Source organism: Moschus berezovskii, chromosome 22 (assembly GCF_049115385.1).
Source record: "Moschus berezovskii isolate FMDL1 chromosome 22, NW_MosBer_1.0, whole genome shotgun sequence".
Taxonomy (NCBI): domain Eukaryota; kingdom Metazoa; phylum Chordata; class Mammalia; order Artiodactyla; family Moschidae; genus Moschus; species Moschus berezovskii.
Window position 1 is genome coordinate 62,424,262 of NC_142481.1, and position 18,407 is coordinate 62,442,668.

The window sequence follows — 18,407 nt, forward strand, 5'->3', positions numbered from 1 at the left end:
ACGTGAGGGAACTGACGTCAGCATCATGAGCCGCCGCTTCCGGCCCGCGTGAGTGTGGGTCTGGCGCCTGCAGCCGGCTGGGGCTGGTGTTGCTGCGCTAGCCGCTGTGTGTGTTTCCCCGGTCGGCCTTCCTCCGCCGGCACCATGGCCACCGACTCGTGGGCCCTGGCAGTGGACGAACAGGAAGCGGCTGTCAAGTCGGTCAGTGGCTTCAGCTCCAGGCGGGGCGAGCGTAGTAGGAGGGCCCAAGCTGACAGTGCTTGGGGTCCGAGGAGCTGTCTGAGTTGGGCAGACCCGGGGCCCGCAAACCCCGAAGGTTTGCTGCGAGGAATCTCTTAACCCTGATTTGCGGCTAAGGCAGAAGAGGCCAGTATGGAGCCTTTTCCTTTGATCTGAGCCGGTTAAAGGCTTTATCCTGTACTTGGTCTGTATACTGTCTTTCCTACATTGCACTTCCTTCTCAGTGGGAATTGTAAGGAAAGGAACAGCGCTGATTCTCTTTTTCATCTGTTTTCTGAGTGATTCTATGTTACTCTTATTTTACCAATTTTTAGATGCCTGCTTAACATTGTTGGCAGTTTGTATCACTTCACAGAATAACGGATTCAGGTTTATATTTAGTGTTTCAATCTGTTGCAAACGTTGCGGGAGGCACTAGAAATTGTTTCATCGGTGTTTAAAGTGACATTTAATTTCATGCATTGGTTCTTTAATTAATGAAGATCCATTCAACGGGAAGGTAATTATAGTGTAAACTGTGACTCTCTGTTCTTACCTCTTTAAGGTATGTTGATTTGATGGTGATGGACTGTTGATTTTAAGAATATAGGGGTTCTTTGTTTGTGTTGCTTTTTGTAGTCTGAAGTCTTATGTAACCTTTTAATGCGTAAATTACAACTCTTCTCCAGTCACCATTTATTGTTTTGGAAGGATTGCCAGTTTCTCAGCAGGTAATTGAAATGGACTAAATCCAGGGAAGTATAGGAAGAAGCTTTATGATCAAGTTAAGAAGGCTAACTGGTGGGAATTGTGAAAAAGGTAAGAGTCATGTTAGAAGTGAACTCTGAGTGAGAAGAGGATGTTTACGAGTAAGAAAGTCAGGGAAACTCCTTGTGAAGAAGTTTATATTTGTGCTGGATATTACAGTAACTAACAGATGAAGGTGGACAGCATTTTAGAACAGAATATACCAAAGTGCTGGACTTGTACATAGAACAGGGATCAGAATAATTTTTGCTGCAGCGTAAGGTTATTGGGTTGTAGTAGGAGCAGTATTAAAAATAGAGAGTGTACTTTAGACCTTCACAAAGAACTTACAGAGGAGAGGCTTTATTTGAAAGGTTTGGGCAATTTTAAGGATACTGACAAGATTAGATCTGAGGACTAGCAAGAATTATTGGACTACAGAGAACAGAATATATTAGGAGTGGTGTCTAAAGAAAAGATCAGTGTGGAAATTACTCTAATAGTACAGAAATAGAGGGCCTGCATTGAATGGTGAAAGTGTAAATGAAGGGATGGATTTAAGAGATAATTGTGGAGGTACAAAAATTTAGATGGCTTCCATGGTGGCTTACTGGTAAAGAATTGGCCTGCCAGTGCAGGAGATGGGGGTTTGATCCCTGGGTTCGGAAGATCTCCTGGAGAAGAAAATGGCAACCCACTCCAGTTTTCTTGTTGGAAATCCCATGGACAGAGGAGCCTGGCAGGCTGCAGTCCATGGGGGTCACACTAGAGTTGAACATAGCTTAGCAACTAAACAACAACAACAAAAGATTTAGGAAAAAGAAGAGAAGAGAGATAAAGCATAGATTGTGGTTTTCATCCCGGATCCCACAAGGTGGTATTAATAAAGTGCTAATAACAGGTTCAGGGGAGTGGGAGGAACAGCAGATTTGATGTGTAGGGTGATGAGTACAGGTTTGCCAGTTCTGAATTTGAAATAAGGAGACAACTTGGTAAGTACCTGTGTTTTGAGTCACCAAGAGGTGTCCACGTTCAGTGGTTTCCTCAGAGGACTCACAGGACTCTGTGTGTAATTGTACTCACAGCTATGATTTATCGCAATGGAAAGCAAAATTAGCAAAAGGAAAAGGCCATGCTGAAAAGTCCAGAGGAAACCGGTCTCAAGCTTGCAACAATCCTCTCCTAGCTGAGTCAGAAGCTCCACTTTATTCCTGCTTAATTCCTCTAGCAACAGTTAGTAACAACACACAGGAAGTGTTGTCAAAGAAGCTTGTTAGAGACTAAGTGCTCAAGGTTTTTATTGGGGGCCTGTCACATAGTCATTCCTTGCCTCGCAGGTACCAAAATTCCAGACTCCTGGAAGGAAAGCAGCTGTTTATGTTTTTAGAAACATAATTAGTGAACCCGTCAGCAGTTTTGGGAATGGTAGGAACCTTCTCATCATCCAGGCTGCCAGAAGCCTGCCAGGTTTCAGCTTTCCAAGCTGGCTTTCTGAAGGCTAGCAGTCAGACCTGCTGTGTTAAGTCCTGTCTATACAGTACCCATGAGGCATTTGGAGATTTGGCACTGGAGTTCAGGCAGAATCAGATCAGGGGTGTAAAACTGACAGTTATCCACAAATAAAAAAGTATTATAAAGGTTATGGTTTGTACTCTGGAGTTTAAAACTAGTTTTCAGCATCGGGTATTCCCTAAAGAGTTACTGAGAATTGGTTTCAAATCTTTTTTAACCTACAACCCTATGAATAATACAAATATAGACCTAAACATACTCGTATCTGGTTTCATCCATTCTGTTTCTTGAGTGGCTGGTGTAAATAAATGTTTTAAAACATTGCTTCCTAATGGTTGGGTAAGACCCCTTTTATTTTACCATTTAGACTTGAGTGCATTAGCTTTATAAATGTAATTGACCAGTGAACAATTTGGGGGTTATGAGCCCCCAACCCACACTGCAGTTGAAAATCCCCAAATAACATTGCACCTCCATACATGTGGCCCCACATCCAACCAGCCATGGGTTGAGTAATACTGTAGTAAATATCCTTGAATAAGTGAACCCTTGAAGTTCAAACCCGGTGTTTAAGTCAATTGTAACTCATGGTATTCTGTTATCAGGTGTCTCTGCTCTTAAGTGTTTCCTTTCATTCCCATTCAGATGAGTAATTTGCAGATTAAGGAAGAAAAAGTCAAACCAGATACCAATGGTGAGTCACAAGTAACTACAGTCTACATGTGTGCTTCTGCTTTGTACTCTTAGCTGCAATGTGGAAAGCAGCTTTCACTTAGCACCTTTGGCAGATGTCAGCACCAGCTTTGAGAGCCAGTAAATTCAGTTTTGTCAGGCTAGTGTATTCTCCTCGGTTCTGTCTCGTCTCAACAAAAATTTGAAGCAACGGACGTTAGAGCCTTCGGCGTGTCATAGCTCTAGGGTCTTGGACAGACCGTGTTATAGCTCTTAGACAGATCAGTGTTACAGCTCTGTGTTACAACTCTATTTTGTTTAGAAAACAGCAGGAAAATCCATCCTCAAGGCGTGAGGGCGTGCAGACCCAAGGATGCAAAGAGAAGAGTTGGGGAGTGCAAGCATGCGGTGGGGGGGGAGAGGACGGGGGTGGGGGGAACCCCAGCCCTTTGGCTCATCTTTTTATATGTCTTTTCCTCCCCCTGGGCCTGCCCTGTGTAAATTGGGCTAGCCAGGAGTGCTGTGTGTTCTACCTGAGGTCCTCACTCAGGTCCTCGGACTTTGTTCTATTTTCTCGGGCTTTCCCCTTTCTTGTCTTTTAGCCGCCGCCATTCTACCTACCTAACAGTTTCATGACTGATAAGGATAGATTCATTTTCCAGATTAAAAAAAAAAAATTTACCTAGCGAGCTGTGCTGAGTCTTTGTTGATAGTGTTGCTCAGATCTGTGTCTTAACTGTTTTTTGTTTGTTTGCTTTTTGGTCTAGTTCTTTCAGTTGTTGAAAGAGAGGTATTAAAATTTCCAACTAATTGTAATTGTGGAATAGACTATTTCTCTCTTTAATTTTGTCAGTTTTGGCCTCCTGTGTTTTACAGATCTGTTGCCAGGTACATTCACATTTTTGTGTTCCTGATGAATGGATCATTTTTTTAGAAATATCCTTATTTGGGCTTCCTAGGTGGCTCAGTGATAAAGAATCCACCTGCCAATGCAGGAGACCCAGGTTTGATCCCTGATCTGGGAAGAGTCCACGTGGCATGGAACAGCTAAGCCCATGTGCCGTAACTACTGAGCCTGGGACTCTGGAGCCCAGGAGCCGAAACTGCTGAGCCCACATGCTGCAGCTGTTGAAGCCTACATGCCCCAGAAGCTGTGCTCTGCGCAGGAGAAGCCACTGCAATGAGAGAAGCCCATGCACCACAATTAGAGAGCAGCCCTGGCTTGCTGATACTGGAGAAAAGTCGGCATAGCAGCACAGACCCAGCATCAGTTCAGTTCAGTCTCTCTGTCGTGTCCGACTCTTTGCGACCCCATGAATCACAGCACGCCAGGCCTCCCTGTCTATCACCAACTCCCGGAGTTCACTCAAACTCATGTCCATCGAGTCGGTGATGCCATCCAGCCATCTCATTCTCTGTCGTCCCCAGCATAGTCCCCCCAAATAAATACATACATAAATAAAATTATCTTTTAAAATTAAAAAAAAAAAGCTATCCCCCTTTATCTCTGGTGATGATTTTATTCTTGAAATCTGCATTACCTGAGCTAATCCAGCCTTCATATTCTTACTGGTTGCATCTCTTTCCATCTCCTGACTTTCAACTTAATTTGTGTATTTTTTTTTAAGAATTTATTTATTTTTTAATCTCAGTTTTATTTATTTATTTCTTTACAATATTGTATTGGTTTGGCCATACATTGAGATAATCTGCCCCGGGTGTACATGTGTTCCCCAACTTGAACCCCCATCCCACCTCCTTCCCCATACCATCCCTCTGGTTCATCCCAGTGCACCAACCCCGAGCATCCTGTCTCATGCTTCGAACCTGGACTGGCGATTCATTTCACATATGATAATATACATGTTTCAATGCCATTCTCCCAAATCATCCCACCCTCTCCCTCTCCCATAGAGTCCAAAGGACTGTTCGATACATCTGTGTCTCTTTTGCTGTCTCGCATACAGGGTTATCGTTACCTTCTTTCTAAATTCCATATATATGTGTTAGTATACTGTATTGGTGTTTTTCTTTATGGCTTACTTCACTGTATAATAGGCTCCAGTTTCATCCACCTCATTAAAACTGTGTCTTTATATTTAAGTGCTTCTTGTAGGAGTATAATCTATAAAAATTTTGAATCATTATGTTGCATACCTGAAACTAATACAATATTGTAAAATCAACTGTACCTCAATTAAAAACAAAAAATAAAGTGTGCCTCTTATAAAAAGCTAACAATTGGATTTTGCTTTTTTTTTAATCAATTCTAATAATCACTGTCTTTTTTCTTTCTCACTGTCATTTAATGGGAATATTTTATCCATTTACATTTAAGGTAATTATTGATGCAGTTAGGTTTAGGTTAGCAATTTTACTATATGTTTTCTGTTTGTCCCTTCATATTTTGTTTCTCTGCCTCTTTGCCTGCTTTTGGGTTGATTGAATATCTTAGAGTTACATTTTAATTTATAGGCTTTGAGCTTTATCTCTTTGCATCAGTTTATGAGTTTTATTAAAGTTTTTCTTCATATATTTTCTGCTATCTTTATTTCTAGATGCAGTATTTTATCTTTTAGTTGCTATTATAAATAGTATCTCTTCAGTAATACCTATATTTATAAAAGCTACTGTTTTCTATTTATTTATTTTGTAGTCATTTTTAAGTTAATACTCTTAGTCCTGCAAGTTTACAATTACATTTTCTACAAAAAGTGATCATTTTACTTCTTTTTAAGATCTTTATTTTCTTTCTTATGTCTCATTGTGTGTTCTAACATAATGGTATATTTTAAACTAGGTTAAGGAAGTCAGAAGTGACTTCATTCTGAAGTCAACCAACATTTCTAGAAATTTGAATTTTCTTATGCACTAAACTTAGAATAAAAATCCATTAAACATAAAGAAACCCAACTATTTATCACTTAAATGAGGTCTGATATTTATATTGTCCCACCTTTTGAATGGATTTGATATTTGCCTTTCTGATTACAATAACTGTTTTCTTGTGTAGGTGTTATCAAAACCAGTGCCACTCCAGAGAAAACAGATGAAGAAGAGAAAGGTAACTGATCTTTGAAACCCTGTCACCTAGGACTTGCTTTTCTGGAGCCAGAGGCACTGTGAGTTATAAGATCGAGGAGATGAAGGGGACTCAGCCAAGGAGACTGAGAACAGTCAGTGAGATAGAACCAATAGAGGGTGGTGTCCCAGAGACGGGAAGAAGGAAGTATTTCAAAGGTAGGGAGTCATGTATAGGTAATAATTTAACGGAACTAAAAATTGGCTACTCAGTTGATTTAGAATGTAGAAGTCATTGATGAGTTTGACAAGGGGCTATTGAAGTCAAGTGGGGAGATTAAATGAAAAAACCTCTAAGTGTGCACTCTGGGGAGAATAGGAAGTGGGGACCTAAGTACAGACAACCCTGTGAGGGAATGCTCCATAAAGGGGAGCAGGGAATTGGGGCGGTAAGTGGGTGGGCATGTAGGATAAAGGAGGAAGATTTATGATGAGAGATGGCAAAACGTGTACACATGCTGGTGGGAATGATCTAAGAGGGAGAAACAGAATGCAGGAGGGAAAGGCCACTGCTGGGAGAAGTGTCCTTGTCCACAGGACAGGCCGGGGCCGGGAGCATAACTGTGCGTCCACGGTTAGCAGCAGCGAAGGTGGAGAGAGGGCGCCCACGAGCGCGGGAGGGAGTGTGCGTTGTCACCCCAGCGTGTGGCGGTGCTTCTGGCTAGGTTTGCTCCTGGGGCCGTGAGGAAGTGCAGAGGTGAGAAACTGAGGGAAGGAGGCGAGCGAGCGGGTGCTGTACAGAGACGTAAAGACTGGCCCAGCGACTCAGCCCCTTGTGTCTAGGGATCGGGAGTTAAAGTTAGACTTTTTGCTGTGACTGGTTTTCTCCCACCTTGCTGGGCTATCCAGGACTGGGTGCAGATGTGGGGTTTGCCTAATGAGTGTCAGGAAGATCTGTTGGTTTCTTCCTACAGAGGACAGAGCCGCCCAGTCCTTACTCAACAAGCTGATCAGAAGCAACCTTGTCGATAACACCAACCAAGTGGAAGTCCTGCAGCGGGATCCCAACTCTCCACTCTACTCAGTCAAGTCCTTCGAGGAGCTTCGGCTGTGAGTATCTGTTCCGTTGAACAACTGATCCTTACTAGTTCTTCTTTTGTAGACTTAGTATCTCAGAGACCTTGTGGGAATTTTCCTTTCTACTTTTTAAAAAAATCTTAATATATATTTACTTTCTTTGACTAGCTAATAATTCACATGATTCAAAAGTTTAAAAGTATGAAAAAGTGATGGTCTCCCTCCACCCTTGTCTCTTGGCAACCCAGTTTTCCTCCTTAGGGAATTTAAAATGCCACAGATTTATTCATCATAGCTGAAAGTCTTTTTTCTTTTATGCTCTTAGAACTTTCAATAAAATATTGGCTGACAGGTGATTTCTGGATGTCAGGAACATTTCTTATTAGGTAAGCCCTTTTGTTAGACTATAGGGTCTACAGTGTTAAGAAAAGTTTATCTACTTTTATAAAATCTGTCCAAAAAGCCTGTGCAGGATTCCCAGTAACTATAGTGAAAATCAGTCTTCAGTGTTACAGAATTTTTTCAAAAAATCCAGAACCCAGGATCTAGCCTTAAGTGTGTACATTTATGGCACTGTGCTGAGAATGACTTCTAACGTGTCCTTACTCGAAACGCAGAGAATTACGTAACGTCATACCAAGTTTTCTGTTCCCATCAGTAAGTTAGTAAAGAGGTATTTATGGGTCATTGGTTTATGTACATGACACTGATGGGTGTTACGAGTAATACAAGATGTAACTACCGTTCTTGCTGCTTGCCAGCACCCAAATCATAGACAGAATAGCTGGTGAATAAGAAAGTGGTAGAACGAATGGATTCTTTGTCTTGTTCATTGCCCACATGTACACACTTAAGCCAGAGAACTAACTAGAAACCAAATCAAGGTGTTAATGAAGCAGTAGCTAAGAATAAGATTTTTAAAGTGTGGCCTTTTTTCCCCCAGGAAATTCTACTTTTCTGTGTGTATTTTCTCTGTCAAGGGCTTTTTTCAGTAAATTTGTCATCTCTGCTTCTCTTCATAAATTCTGTCAGAGCACCTCGACGTGCTCTGACAGCTTGCCTTTCTTAGTATCAGTCGTCTTTCATTTAAAGGACTGGAGCTCTCAGGTCAACCAGTGATGAATTGGCCTCTGAAAAGACAAGTTCTTTCTGATTTAATTGTTAGTAGCCAAACGAAACAAAGAATAAAACCTAGGCCACCTATATACTTGGTCTATTTTGCACTGAAAAGATATGCAAGATAAAAGGAAAATAATGAGCCACTGAAAGTTCCTGGATCACTTGAGTCCTCTTTCGGTAGTGACTTTGTTTCCTTGGCAACTAAATCAGAACCTGCCAAGCCTCACAGCCTTTTCTTCCAAATGGAAGTATGTTAATTTTCAAAGTTCTTTGTGTCTGAGAACCACCAGAGGCCAGAAGAACTGCCTTTTAGAGAGCCTGTTGAACTCTAAGGAAGGCTTAGAGAGCATTCTTGCCTTGGTTTGATGTTTCTTTAATAATAATCTGGTGTGATTTTTGTTAAACATCCTGTCAGTTTAGAAGTAGCAGAGAGCTTATTACAAATGTGCTATAAGAACAGCTTTAATTGATATTTGTTGTGTAGCTACTTATATAAGAAGTTGTTGCTTTTCTCGTCTTGATTTTGACTAGACATAGTAAATCTGAGCGGTTGTAAAGTTCAGTATGTTAGTTGAACTTCCTTCACCTATTTACTAGAGACTGGCTGAATCAGTTTTCTTACCTCTCAGTTGCCCCGAGTCCTTGTGCAGCTGGCTTTTTTGGAAGGCCCATGGAACACAATATGACTGTGGTTCAGTGGCGCACCCACACTGAGAAATGAAAACTGCAGTCTCATTCCCTAAAGGGGCTTCTGTGTCTGAGCAGGATAGCAAGCAGTGTTTGCTGTTAGATATCTTTCGTAATTCACTTTATACTATGAATTAATAGGAACCATTCTTACAGTATCCAAGCCAATCAAATTTGTAGGTCTACTGAAAGATTAATTTCTCTTAAGAAAGGAAACTAGCCCAGATTTTATAAATTGCTTAATAGTTTCAGATCAAGATTTAGTAGGGAAAGATGTTGGTTTTGTTTTTAGTTAGTATTTTCTAAGACACAGGAAAATATGTCTGACGGAGATAGAAAGTATCACTCTTTGCTAGATATAGGGAAAAATAAAATCTTCGGTCTTTAAAACAGTTGCGGCAACTAGGAACCATCCTCTCTCTCCCTGGCCTCCTAGGAAACCACAGCTTCTCCAGGGAGTCTATGCCATGGGCTTCAATCGGCCATCCAAGATACAAGAGAATGCATTACCCATGATGCTTGCTGAGCCGTAAGTATACAGACCCTGGTACACGTCTCCAGGATGGGGTTTCACATCTCCCACCGAGAGTGTAGTGTTCCTGACCATAAGATGAGCTATTGGGAGCAACATGCTTCTTCAGGGAAACAGCTGGGACTGGTGGCGAGAGAGTCAGGTGCAATTCAACACAGTTTCTGCCTTTTCCACGTAATAAAAACTGATAGAGAAAGTCAGTGCCGTTTTAAACATTTTTTAAAATAATTTTGAAAATTTTGAGGCCTTCAAAATATGAGGAACCATACCAGGAACATTTCTGTAACGCATCCTGCTGAGAAATAAAGCATCATTAATCTAGTTGACAGATGTAGTGCCTCTCCACTCACAGCCCCCTCCCCGTCCCAAGAGCGCGTCACGGAAGTGGGGCGTGGTTTCTCCTTTTACTACATACCTATGTTTCACTAAGGATCTAAACCTTAGATAAATGGTATCATACTTTACATAGCAACTTTTTTTCATTCAACTATATTATTTTTCTTTTTTAATGGTGAAAATGCCACCTGTTCCCATGACACTGAATTACATGAAGTGAAATATGAAAGTTTCCTCTGAAGCATCTGACTCAGTATCTCACATTTTCCATAAAGGTGAGAAAAGGGAGCACACAGAAGGAGCCGAGTCCTGAAGACACATGGTGCAGTTAAGATTTGCCCAGCTCTTACTCTGCAGTCTGAATTTCCATTGGCCGCTTGGGGTATAAAACTAGGGAACTCTAGCTGCACTTGAGTCTGGAATGAATATTTTTTAGTGTGAGCCCATCTGAAATAATCATCATTTCCCTTAATATTTAAGCAGTTTTGTTTTTTTTTTAACAACATATAAAAAATTCATCATTGTGCTCAAGGCAGAAAACCTGAATGAGGGGGAAAATGCCTTTTCCTACCGCCCAGAAAGAACATTTGGACACTTGCTTGTTTCTAACCAGTGGTATCCTCGTCTCTGTTCTTCCTGGGTCCAGCCCGCAGAACCTCATTGCCCAGTCGCAGTCGGGGACCGGTAAGACGGCTGCCTTCGTCCTGGCCATGCTCAGCCGGGTGGAGCCAGCAGAGAGATACCCGCAGGTGAGGGGTCCTGCGGGCCCTGGAAGGGCAGTGCCGTCTGTTGGGGGCGGTTGACAAGGGCATCCCTGGTGGAATCTGAATGCTTCTGATGTCTCAGACTGTTGCTCAGGCAAAGCCCAGTGGCACAACAGGCCCTTCCATGGGTAGAGCTGATTCAAAGCGGCAGCCTTAAACGTGGCTTCTGACAGCATCTGCCAAGCCAGGCCTCCCTGCCGAAGGCTTCCATCTACAGCTGGCACGGCCTGGTTGATGAGGACGGGGCTCCCCACACTGTTCGCGGGGTGCTGATACCAGTGCTTCTGTTGCTCTGGAACCTGCTGTCTGCTACTGCAAGGCTTTCTAAACTCATCTCCTGTGATCTGCCCGTTAGTGTCTGTGCCTCTCCCCGACGTATGAGCTGGCGCTTCAAACAGGAAAAGTGATTGAACAAATGGGCAGATTTCACCCAGAACTAAAGCTTGCTTATGCTGTTCGAGGCAATAAAGGTGAGTATAAAGGGGCAGGACCCAGGCTGTGAGCCCAGGCAGCGGGTGGGGTGTTTGAATTTTGAAGATCAGGTGATGATATTCAACTTGCTGGTTCAGCCTGACCTTGGAGCCCAGCATGGATTTCAGCAGATTTATTTAAATACTTGCCCATTTCTTAATAATTCTCTCCACTCTTAAAATAAGATTTTAAGTGTTGCAAAAAAAATCCCTGCCTGAATCATGGGGTTCTTAAAGTATGGAGTGTTTCCCTGAGGAGGCAACGTTTGAATTCAGCATCCAGAGTTCTGAAAGCTGCCTACAAGTGAGTAAGCAGGGAGGATGGTAGGTTGGATCAGATCCCTTTCTTCAGAAGTAAAACAGCTTTAGTAAGAGTGATCTAAGAGCATGTACAGTTCTTACCAAATCAGAAATCCTTCCACCAATTCTTTTTTCCACAGAATGTAGAGAATGTGGTTAAAATAGGAGGACGCGTAGAAAATTGGTAATGGGGAAGTTATCAGAATATATAAAACTACAAATCAATTAGAAAAAAGTAGTCATTCTAGTAGGAAAATGGACAAAAGAGGCCCAGGTGAACAGATCCCTCACTAAAGAAGGAGTTCACATTGCTTGTCAATTGGAAAAGATGAATAGCTTCATTAGTCATCAGGGAAATGTCAGTTGAAACCACTCTATGCCTCTCAGATGGTAGAAATGAGGGAGTCTGACAAACCAAGTGTTGGCCATGAGGTAGAACTGGGAAGCTTACGTCCTCCAGTGGGGAGTGTACATAGGCACACTCACTTCAGGAAGCAGTGGGCATTACCTCGACAAAGAGAAGAGGGACATCCCTTCAATTCAGCCGTTTATAATCGCCTCCAGCAGCAATTCTTAAACCTTTCGACTCTTATACTCTTAAACATTGTTGAGGGCCCTAGGTACTTATTTTGGAAGACTATAAAGAAAATCTAGCCTTTCTTATAATTTCAGATACTGTTTTTAGGATGCCATACCAAAACCCAACAAGTGGTAATTAAGTAAAAGATAATTGACATGTGATATTTGAAATCATATTAATGACCTCGTCATACTGTGACATTAAGATTCCTTGGTCTCCCTTGCACTTTAAATGCATCTTTTGTGCAATAGTAATTTTCTAACATTATGCCTTGGTCATTTGGAAAATACTAAATGTCTTACTGAGTTATGCTGAGAATGCCGACATGTTTCATTATACAGAGTTTTATATAGTATTTAAAATGCATTAATATCACCACCAAACAACTCAGAGGAGTTTACATACAGAGAAACTCTCAAGTTTACAGCAACACTACAAGTTTTCCAAAATTCTAATTTTCTCTTACACTGTAAGTGTTATCATGACAGCAAATAACAGTCGATTGTTTTCACTGAAAAGTCAGGCTCTCCTTGTTCATTTTTAAGAAAGTGTATATCAGATTCCCTACTTAATTTTCTATAGTTTGTCAGTCAACAAATAAAAATGGCTAGGACAGTTCACACACAAATGATCACACAAGGACTTTTCCTGGAGAAAACCATCATATTTCAGCATGTGACAACAGCACTTTAACCAGAAATTATTAGGCTAGGTATTTCTATATGTGTTTCATGTGTCAAACTGACAGATGCGACCAAGTGTTGTGCACTGGAACCTTGTGACAACATGGATCTTCTCTAGATTGTTTTATAATAACAGGGGACTTCACTGTGTGTGAGGGATTAATATATTACTATATATTAATTATATATTAAATATATTAATAACTACTTAATGTACCATTTTTTTAAAAATTCAATGTAGACTGAATAGCATTGTGCAGTGAAAATCACAGTGTGTTGAGTTCATTTAAATCTCTTCCAGTGGAGTTAATTTATTCCTAACCAGAGTCCCCTTCTCCTCAAATTTTAAATTTTGTTTTTAAATTTTAAGTTAAAAATATTCACGTGTTTCAAAATTAAAAAGGGTATATGGTAGAAACTTTTCTTTCTCCCATACCCTTCAACCATTTGGTTCTCCTTCCTGCAGCAACCCTGGAGAAGGAAATGGCAAGCCACTCCAGTATTCTTGCCTGGAGAACCCCATGGACAGAGAGCCTGGCGGGCTGCAGTCTGTGGGGTCGCACGAGTCGGACCCGACTGAGTGACTGAGCACCATCACAAGCACGTGTGCACACAGCTGGTTCCTAATGGTGGGGGTTCTAAGGCATTAGTCAATTTTTTTTTTATGTTCTAAATTTCCTTTTGGGGGGAGAGGGGGTGCAGCGGGCGACAGCTGACACATGGCATGCAGGTTCTTACTTCCCCAACCAGGGTCTTGAACCTCTGCCCCCTGTGGTGGAAGCATGGGGTCTTAACCACTGGACCATCAGGGAAGTCCCATGCATTAGTAATTTTGATAGATGGATAAAGCAGTTTCAACTCCTACCAGCTGTAGTTGGAGAGTAATGTGCTGTTGTGTTTTTTTTTTTCTTCTAATAGAATTTGTATTTAGGAAAACCGTCTACACAATTAGAATGTCTAACAAGGCAAAGAGTCACTGGGCCAGAATCCTAGGACTCAAAACCACCAATTTAAAAGGAAATCAGTGAAGCATGAGTGAAGAGATGGTATAAAAAGAATAAGAGTAATGCTAAAGTAAAAGAGCTGGATGATGAGAAATTATAGAAGGAAGTAGGTAAAGGAAACTAACATGCATGGAAGATTCACTGTATGATTTATTCCCAACCGCAGTGCAGTGACACAGGTGTAATCGTGGCCATTTATAAAATGGCAGAAGAACCCAAAAGTTTTACATAAAAATGCCCACAGAACACATCTTGTCTCCACAGTGGAAAGAGGTCAGAAAATCAGTGAGCACATTGTCATTGGCACCCCGGGGACCGTTCTGGACTGGTGCTCCAAGCTCAAGTTCATCGACCCCAAGAAGATCAAGGTGTTTGTTCTGGACGAGGCTGACGTAATGATAGCCACTCAGGGCCACCAAGATCAGAGCATCCGCATCCAGAGGTAGGGCCTCGAGCCAGGACGGACTTCTCGGCTCCCGACTTGCAGTTCCTGCTCCTGTTCCCTCACACTCCCCTTCGTGCCCCTGCCAGGCTCTTCGCAGCTTTCAGGGCATTTGTCTGAGGGGCCATTTCCATGCCAGCACTGTGCATGCCCCCTGCCCGGGTTCAGGAGGGAGACTCGGGGACTGTCGGCCACCCGGCCCTGCCCCGCGTCTGCTCCCCCTTCCTCCCCACAGCCCCTTCCCGGGAACGCAGGTCATCAGGCCTGGGGAGGCTGTGCCCTGGTCCTTCCAGGGAAAGCCCGGGTCAGGGTCATGCCAGACACCGGGGCCTCCCCTTGCAGGATGCTGCCCAGGAACTGCCAGATGCTGCTTTTCTCTGCCACCTTTGAAGACTCTGTCTGGAAATTTGCCCAGAAAGTGGTGCCCGACCCGAACATCATCAAACTGAAGCGTGAGGAGGAGACACTGGACACCATCAAGCAGTATTACGTCCTGTGCAACAGCAGAGACGAGAAGTTCCAGGCCTTGTGTAACATCTACGGGGCCATCACCATTGCTCAAGCCATGATCTTCTGCCATGTGAGTAGCAGCAGAAGCAGGCCTGTAGGGTGGGGGCTGGGGGGACAGGGGAGGAACTCCACTTAGGGGACCAGGTTCCTTCCCTGTGACTGGAAAAGTAGTGGTTTGTGAAGATGGAAGGAACAGCTTCTTCATAGTATCCTGGGGTATATCTATAGTCTAAGCATAGAGTCTCCTGAGCTTAAATGCCATGTGTAGGTGATACATTAGAAAGCCCAAGTGAATAAAACTGATACTTGTAGGAAAAATAAGAAACTAAACAGGATGACTGGCTAGAAAATTAAAAGAAAATAAGTAGTTTCCAGTCTCAAACTGAAACACTTAGAAATTGGAAGGATAGACCCCATGTATAATGGCTAGTGTAATTTTTCAGAAATGTGTAAGATCACCAAAGAAAGCATCAAAATGCTGTTGTGGGATATAAGAATAAGACTGCTTTTACTCTATTATTGGAATACTTGTAAATTAAAAAAATAATTGTCGAGAGTGGCATCCTTCTCCCAAACTCAGACTGAAACTTCCAGGCCCACAGAAAAGATGAAACCAGTATGAAATGAGAGATGTTATGCCCTTCCCCTGTTGTCAGCATTTAGCCACATTTGCTGTCCATAAGCTTTTGTATAGGGCTGTCTACTTTTCCTTTCTGCTGACTTCCTTTAAAGTCAGTCTTAGATATCAGGACATTTCCCACCTAAACGCTTCCTAAGAATGAGACGTGGTCCTGCACGAGCACAACACCGCTGTCACACCTTTCACAATGCCGTCCCCTCTGAAGTCCATCCATATGCCACCTTCCCCATGTATACTGAAATGGCCTTTATTGTTTTTGGTTGCTGCTGTTAAGCCTAAGAGCCAGTAGTGATTGTTGCATTTAGTGTTGTGTCTCTTGAGACTCCCTTAATACAGAACAGTTTCTCCACCTTTCATGACATGGACATCTTGAAGAGTCCAGCCAAGCTAGTCTTTAGATGTCTCTGAGTTTTTTCCCCCTTATGTATATCAAGGTTAAATTTTTTCTAAGACTTATCACCCAGATGACTTCCTTTATACCACATCATGTTTACAATTTTAGGACACTTAACTGCTACTGTTCAGTGGTCTTCCAGACCAAAAATATTCTCTTCAGGTACCTTCATTCCTCAAACTTTTCTTCCTTCCAGACCCGCAAAACAGCTAGTTGGCTGGCCGCTGAGCTCTCAAAAGAAGGCCACCAGGTGGCGCTGCTGAGTGGTGAAATGGTGGTGGAGCAGAGGGCTGCAGTGATTGAGCGCTTCCGAGAGGGCAAAGAGAAGGTTCTGGTCACCACCAACGTGTGTGCCCGCGGTGAGCAGAGACTGGGTCCTGGCCCGCCAGGCTTGGGGCAGCAGAGAGATCTTTGTGTGTGGGAGGCTGCGATGGTTTGGGGGAGATGCTGTTTTGTGGGCGAGCCTGTGGGGCTCCCTCAGCAGAGGAGAACGTCCACAGAAGCTGGGAGTCCTGGCTGGTGGCCGAGGAGGGCGCCTGCTCTTCTTGTGGTCCCAGTGCGGCGTCAGCTGCTTCTCCGGATCCTCGGATCCAGCAGAGGCCCTCCGACTGATGCCGGAATTTGGCCTGTCCTCTCCCTCTGGGTTCTGCCACCTGCCCGTGTCCCAACCCCAGAGCCGGCCTGTCCCAGACCCTGCCTTCTGCCTGAGCTTGGTGAGCGTGGGCCTGACGGCGGCGGCGATTTCTGTCTCCCATCCTCACTCCTGTCCAACTCTCCCTCACGCAGGTATCGATGTGGAACAGGTGTCTGTCGTCATCAACTTTGACCTCCCGGTGGACAAGGACGGGAACCCGGACAACGAGACCTACCTGCACCGGATCGGGCGCACCGGCCGCTTTGGCAAGCGGGGCCTGGCCGTGAACATGGTGGACAGCAAGCACAGCATGAACATCCTGAACAGAATCCAGGAGCATTTCAGTGAGTCCCAGGAGAGCCCCCTGCTGGGGCCAGGTCGCGGGGGCAGGCGGGGAGGGGGTGTCACCCTGGCCCCGAGAGGCCCTGTCTGTGTCCCAGCCCTCCTCTTCCCCAGGACAGGAAGTTCTCCCCGCACCCGGAGTGCTCGGGCCGGGCCTCGCGTGACCGCTCCCATGGCGGGGCCGAGGGGCCGGGGGCCTGGCCGCCACCAGCTGTGTGCCCGCCCAGTCCCGGGTGCCTCAGGGGTTCAGGGAGGCCTGTGGCGGGGGGCGGGCACGTCCCAGGGAGCCCCAGGTCCTCCCCGCCTGCTGTCCCTCCCCTGCCTGTGTCCCCTGTGATCTGTGCAGGGCTCTCTCTGAAGCCTTTCTCTTCCCTCAGATAAGAAAATAGAAAGACTGGACACGGATGACTTGGACGAGATTGAGAAAATAGCCAACTGAGAAGCTCCTGTAGTCTCTGTGTGGCCCTCGCCCCGGACACAAGTGCTTCCATGGCGCAGCCTGACCGTCCCTGTGAGGATGACAGCACGAGCAGACAAACTGCCTACCTCATCTGAAATTACGTTTGGACTTGACAAAAATTACCCAAATTATTCAGGAAGGTAGAAGAAAAAAAATCTGAATTTTGGAAAATTGAGTCCTTTTCCTCCCATCCCTTTTCGAAGCCACGGTTTCCCCCATAATAATGTGGTCACTATTGATAATGCCAGCTGCAGGAACCACTGCTTGTTTTCTGGCCAGGGGTGTTCAGACCACCTCCAGGCCCTGAAGCAACAACAGAGGAGTGGCCTGGGCCCTCCGTGGATCCACTGGTGTCCCGGCTGATTGCTTTCCCTCTGTTCTCTGCAGAGGAATCCCACCCTCTCCTGGGGTGAGCGTCGTGGCTCCCTTTGTACACCTCAGATATGGGGGGGAACATGAAGTCAGTGAACTGTCTTCAGAGTCACTGGCCTAGCACAGCTGGGTGACCCAGGGCTGGCTCTGCCTCCTGCAGTGACTGCTGAGGTGCCTGGCGTCCCAGCCACCGAGATGGTTTCTAACACACACCTGGCTGGGTGAGCTCTTACCGCGGACGTCACACTATGCCTAGACGTGAGCAGCAGAGTTTGGAGAGGAAGTTATGACCAAGTGAAAGCTTTTATGAGGCCGTTCATCCGTAACAGTGGACCTGTTGCTTACTCTGATTCATGCACTGTCTGTATGAATAAGGACAGGCTAATCGGAGCTATACCCCTTAAAAATAATCGTGGAATGCTTTACTAATCATGATTTGTTGTTTTTACTTGTATTTTTCTGCTTATTAGACTAATATATGCTCGTAAAAAGGTGTGTGTGTGGGTAATTTATAAAGTGCAAGTGTTCTGGTCCCCACCTCTTTCGTTCACCACTGCTAGCAGCTTGATGAATATTCAATATATTGCCTTCTGTCTGATTACATCAACCTACTTCTCTTTCACAAACGTGAGCACTGCTAACTGTGCGGCCTCCTGCTCGCTCACCCATGTGTCTCGGACATGTGACATGGCTGTGCCTCACTCTCCATCAGCACCGTTCCAGGATGTAGCTGCCCCAGCATTTGCATCCTGTCTCCTAATGAGAAACACTGGGTTGTTGCCCACGGCAAATGCTGGTCCCGCTCCTCTCGGCCCCGCTGAGACCTACTCAGGATGTGTTCCTGGAAGTAGAGTTGTAGGGTCAGAGTGGAGATGCTTAACATGTTAACA

The 18,407-nt window shown here is 44.3% G+C and overlaps 1 protein-coding gene across 1 annotated transcript; it reads left to right on the plus strand.

Moving 5' to 3' along the window:
• The first annotated feature begins 38 nt into the window (after window positions 1-38).
• On the plus strand, window positions 39-18,008 carry LOC129547275 (ATP-dependent RNA helicase DDX19A). Its single transcript, XM_055413155.2, has 12 exons — window positions 39-201; window positions 3,124-3,172; window positions 6,164-6,214; window positions 7,146-7,281; window positions 9,491-9,583; window positions 10,569-10,671; window positions 11,042-11,156; window positions 13,988-14,165; window positions 14,508-14,745; window positions 15,906-16,068; window positions 16,496-16,687; window positions 17,063-18,008. Exons 1-12 carry the CDS (start codon window positions 145-147, stop codon window positions 17,122-17,124), a joined length of 1,437 nt encoding a protein of 478 aa, XP_055269130.1. The 5' UTR covers window positions 39-144; the 3' UTR covers window positions 17,125-18,008.
• The last annotated feature ends 399 nt before the right edge of the window (window positions 18,009-18,407 follow it).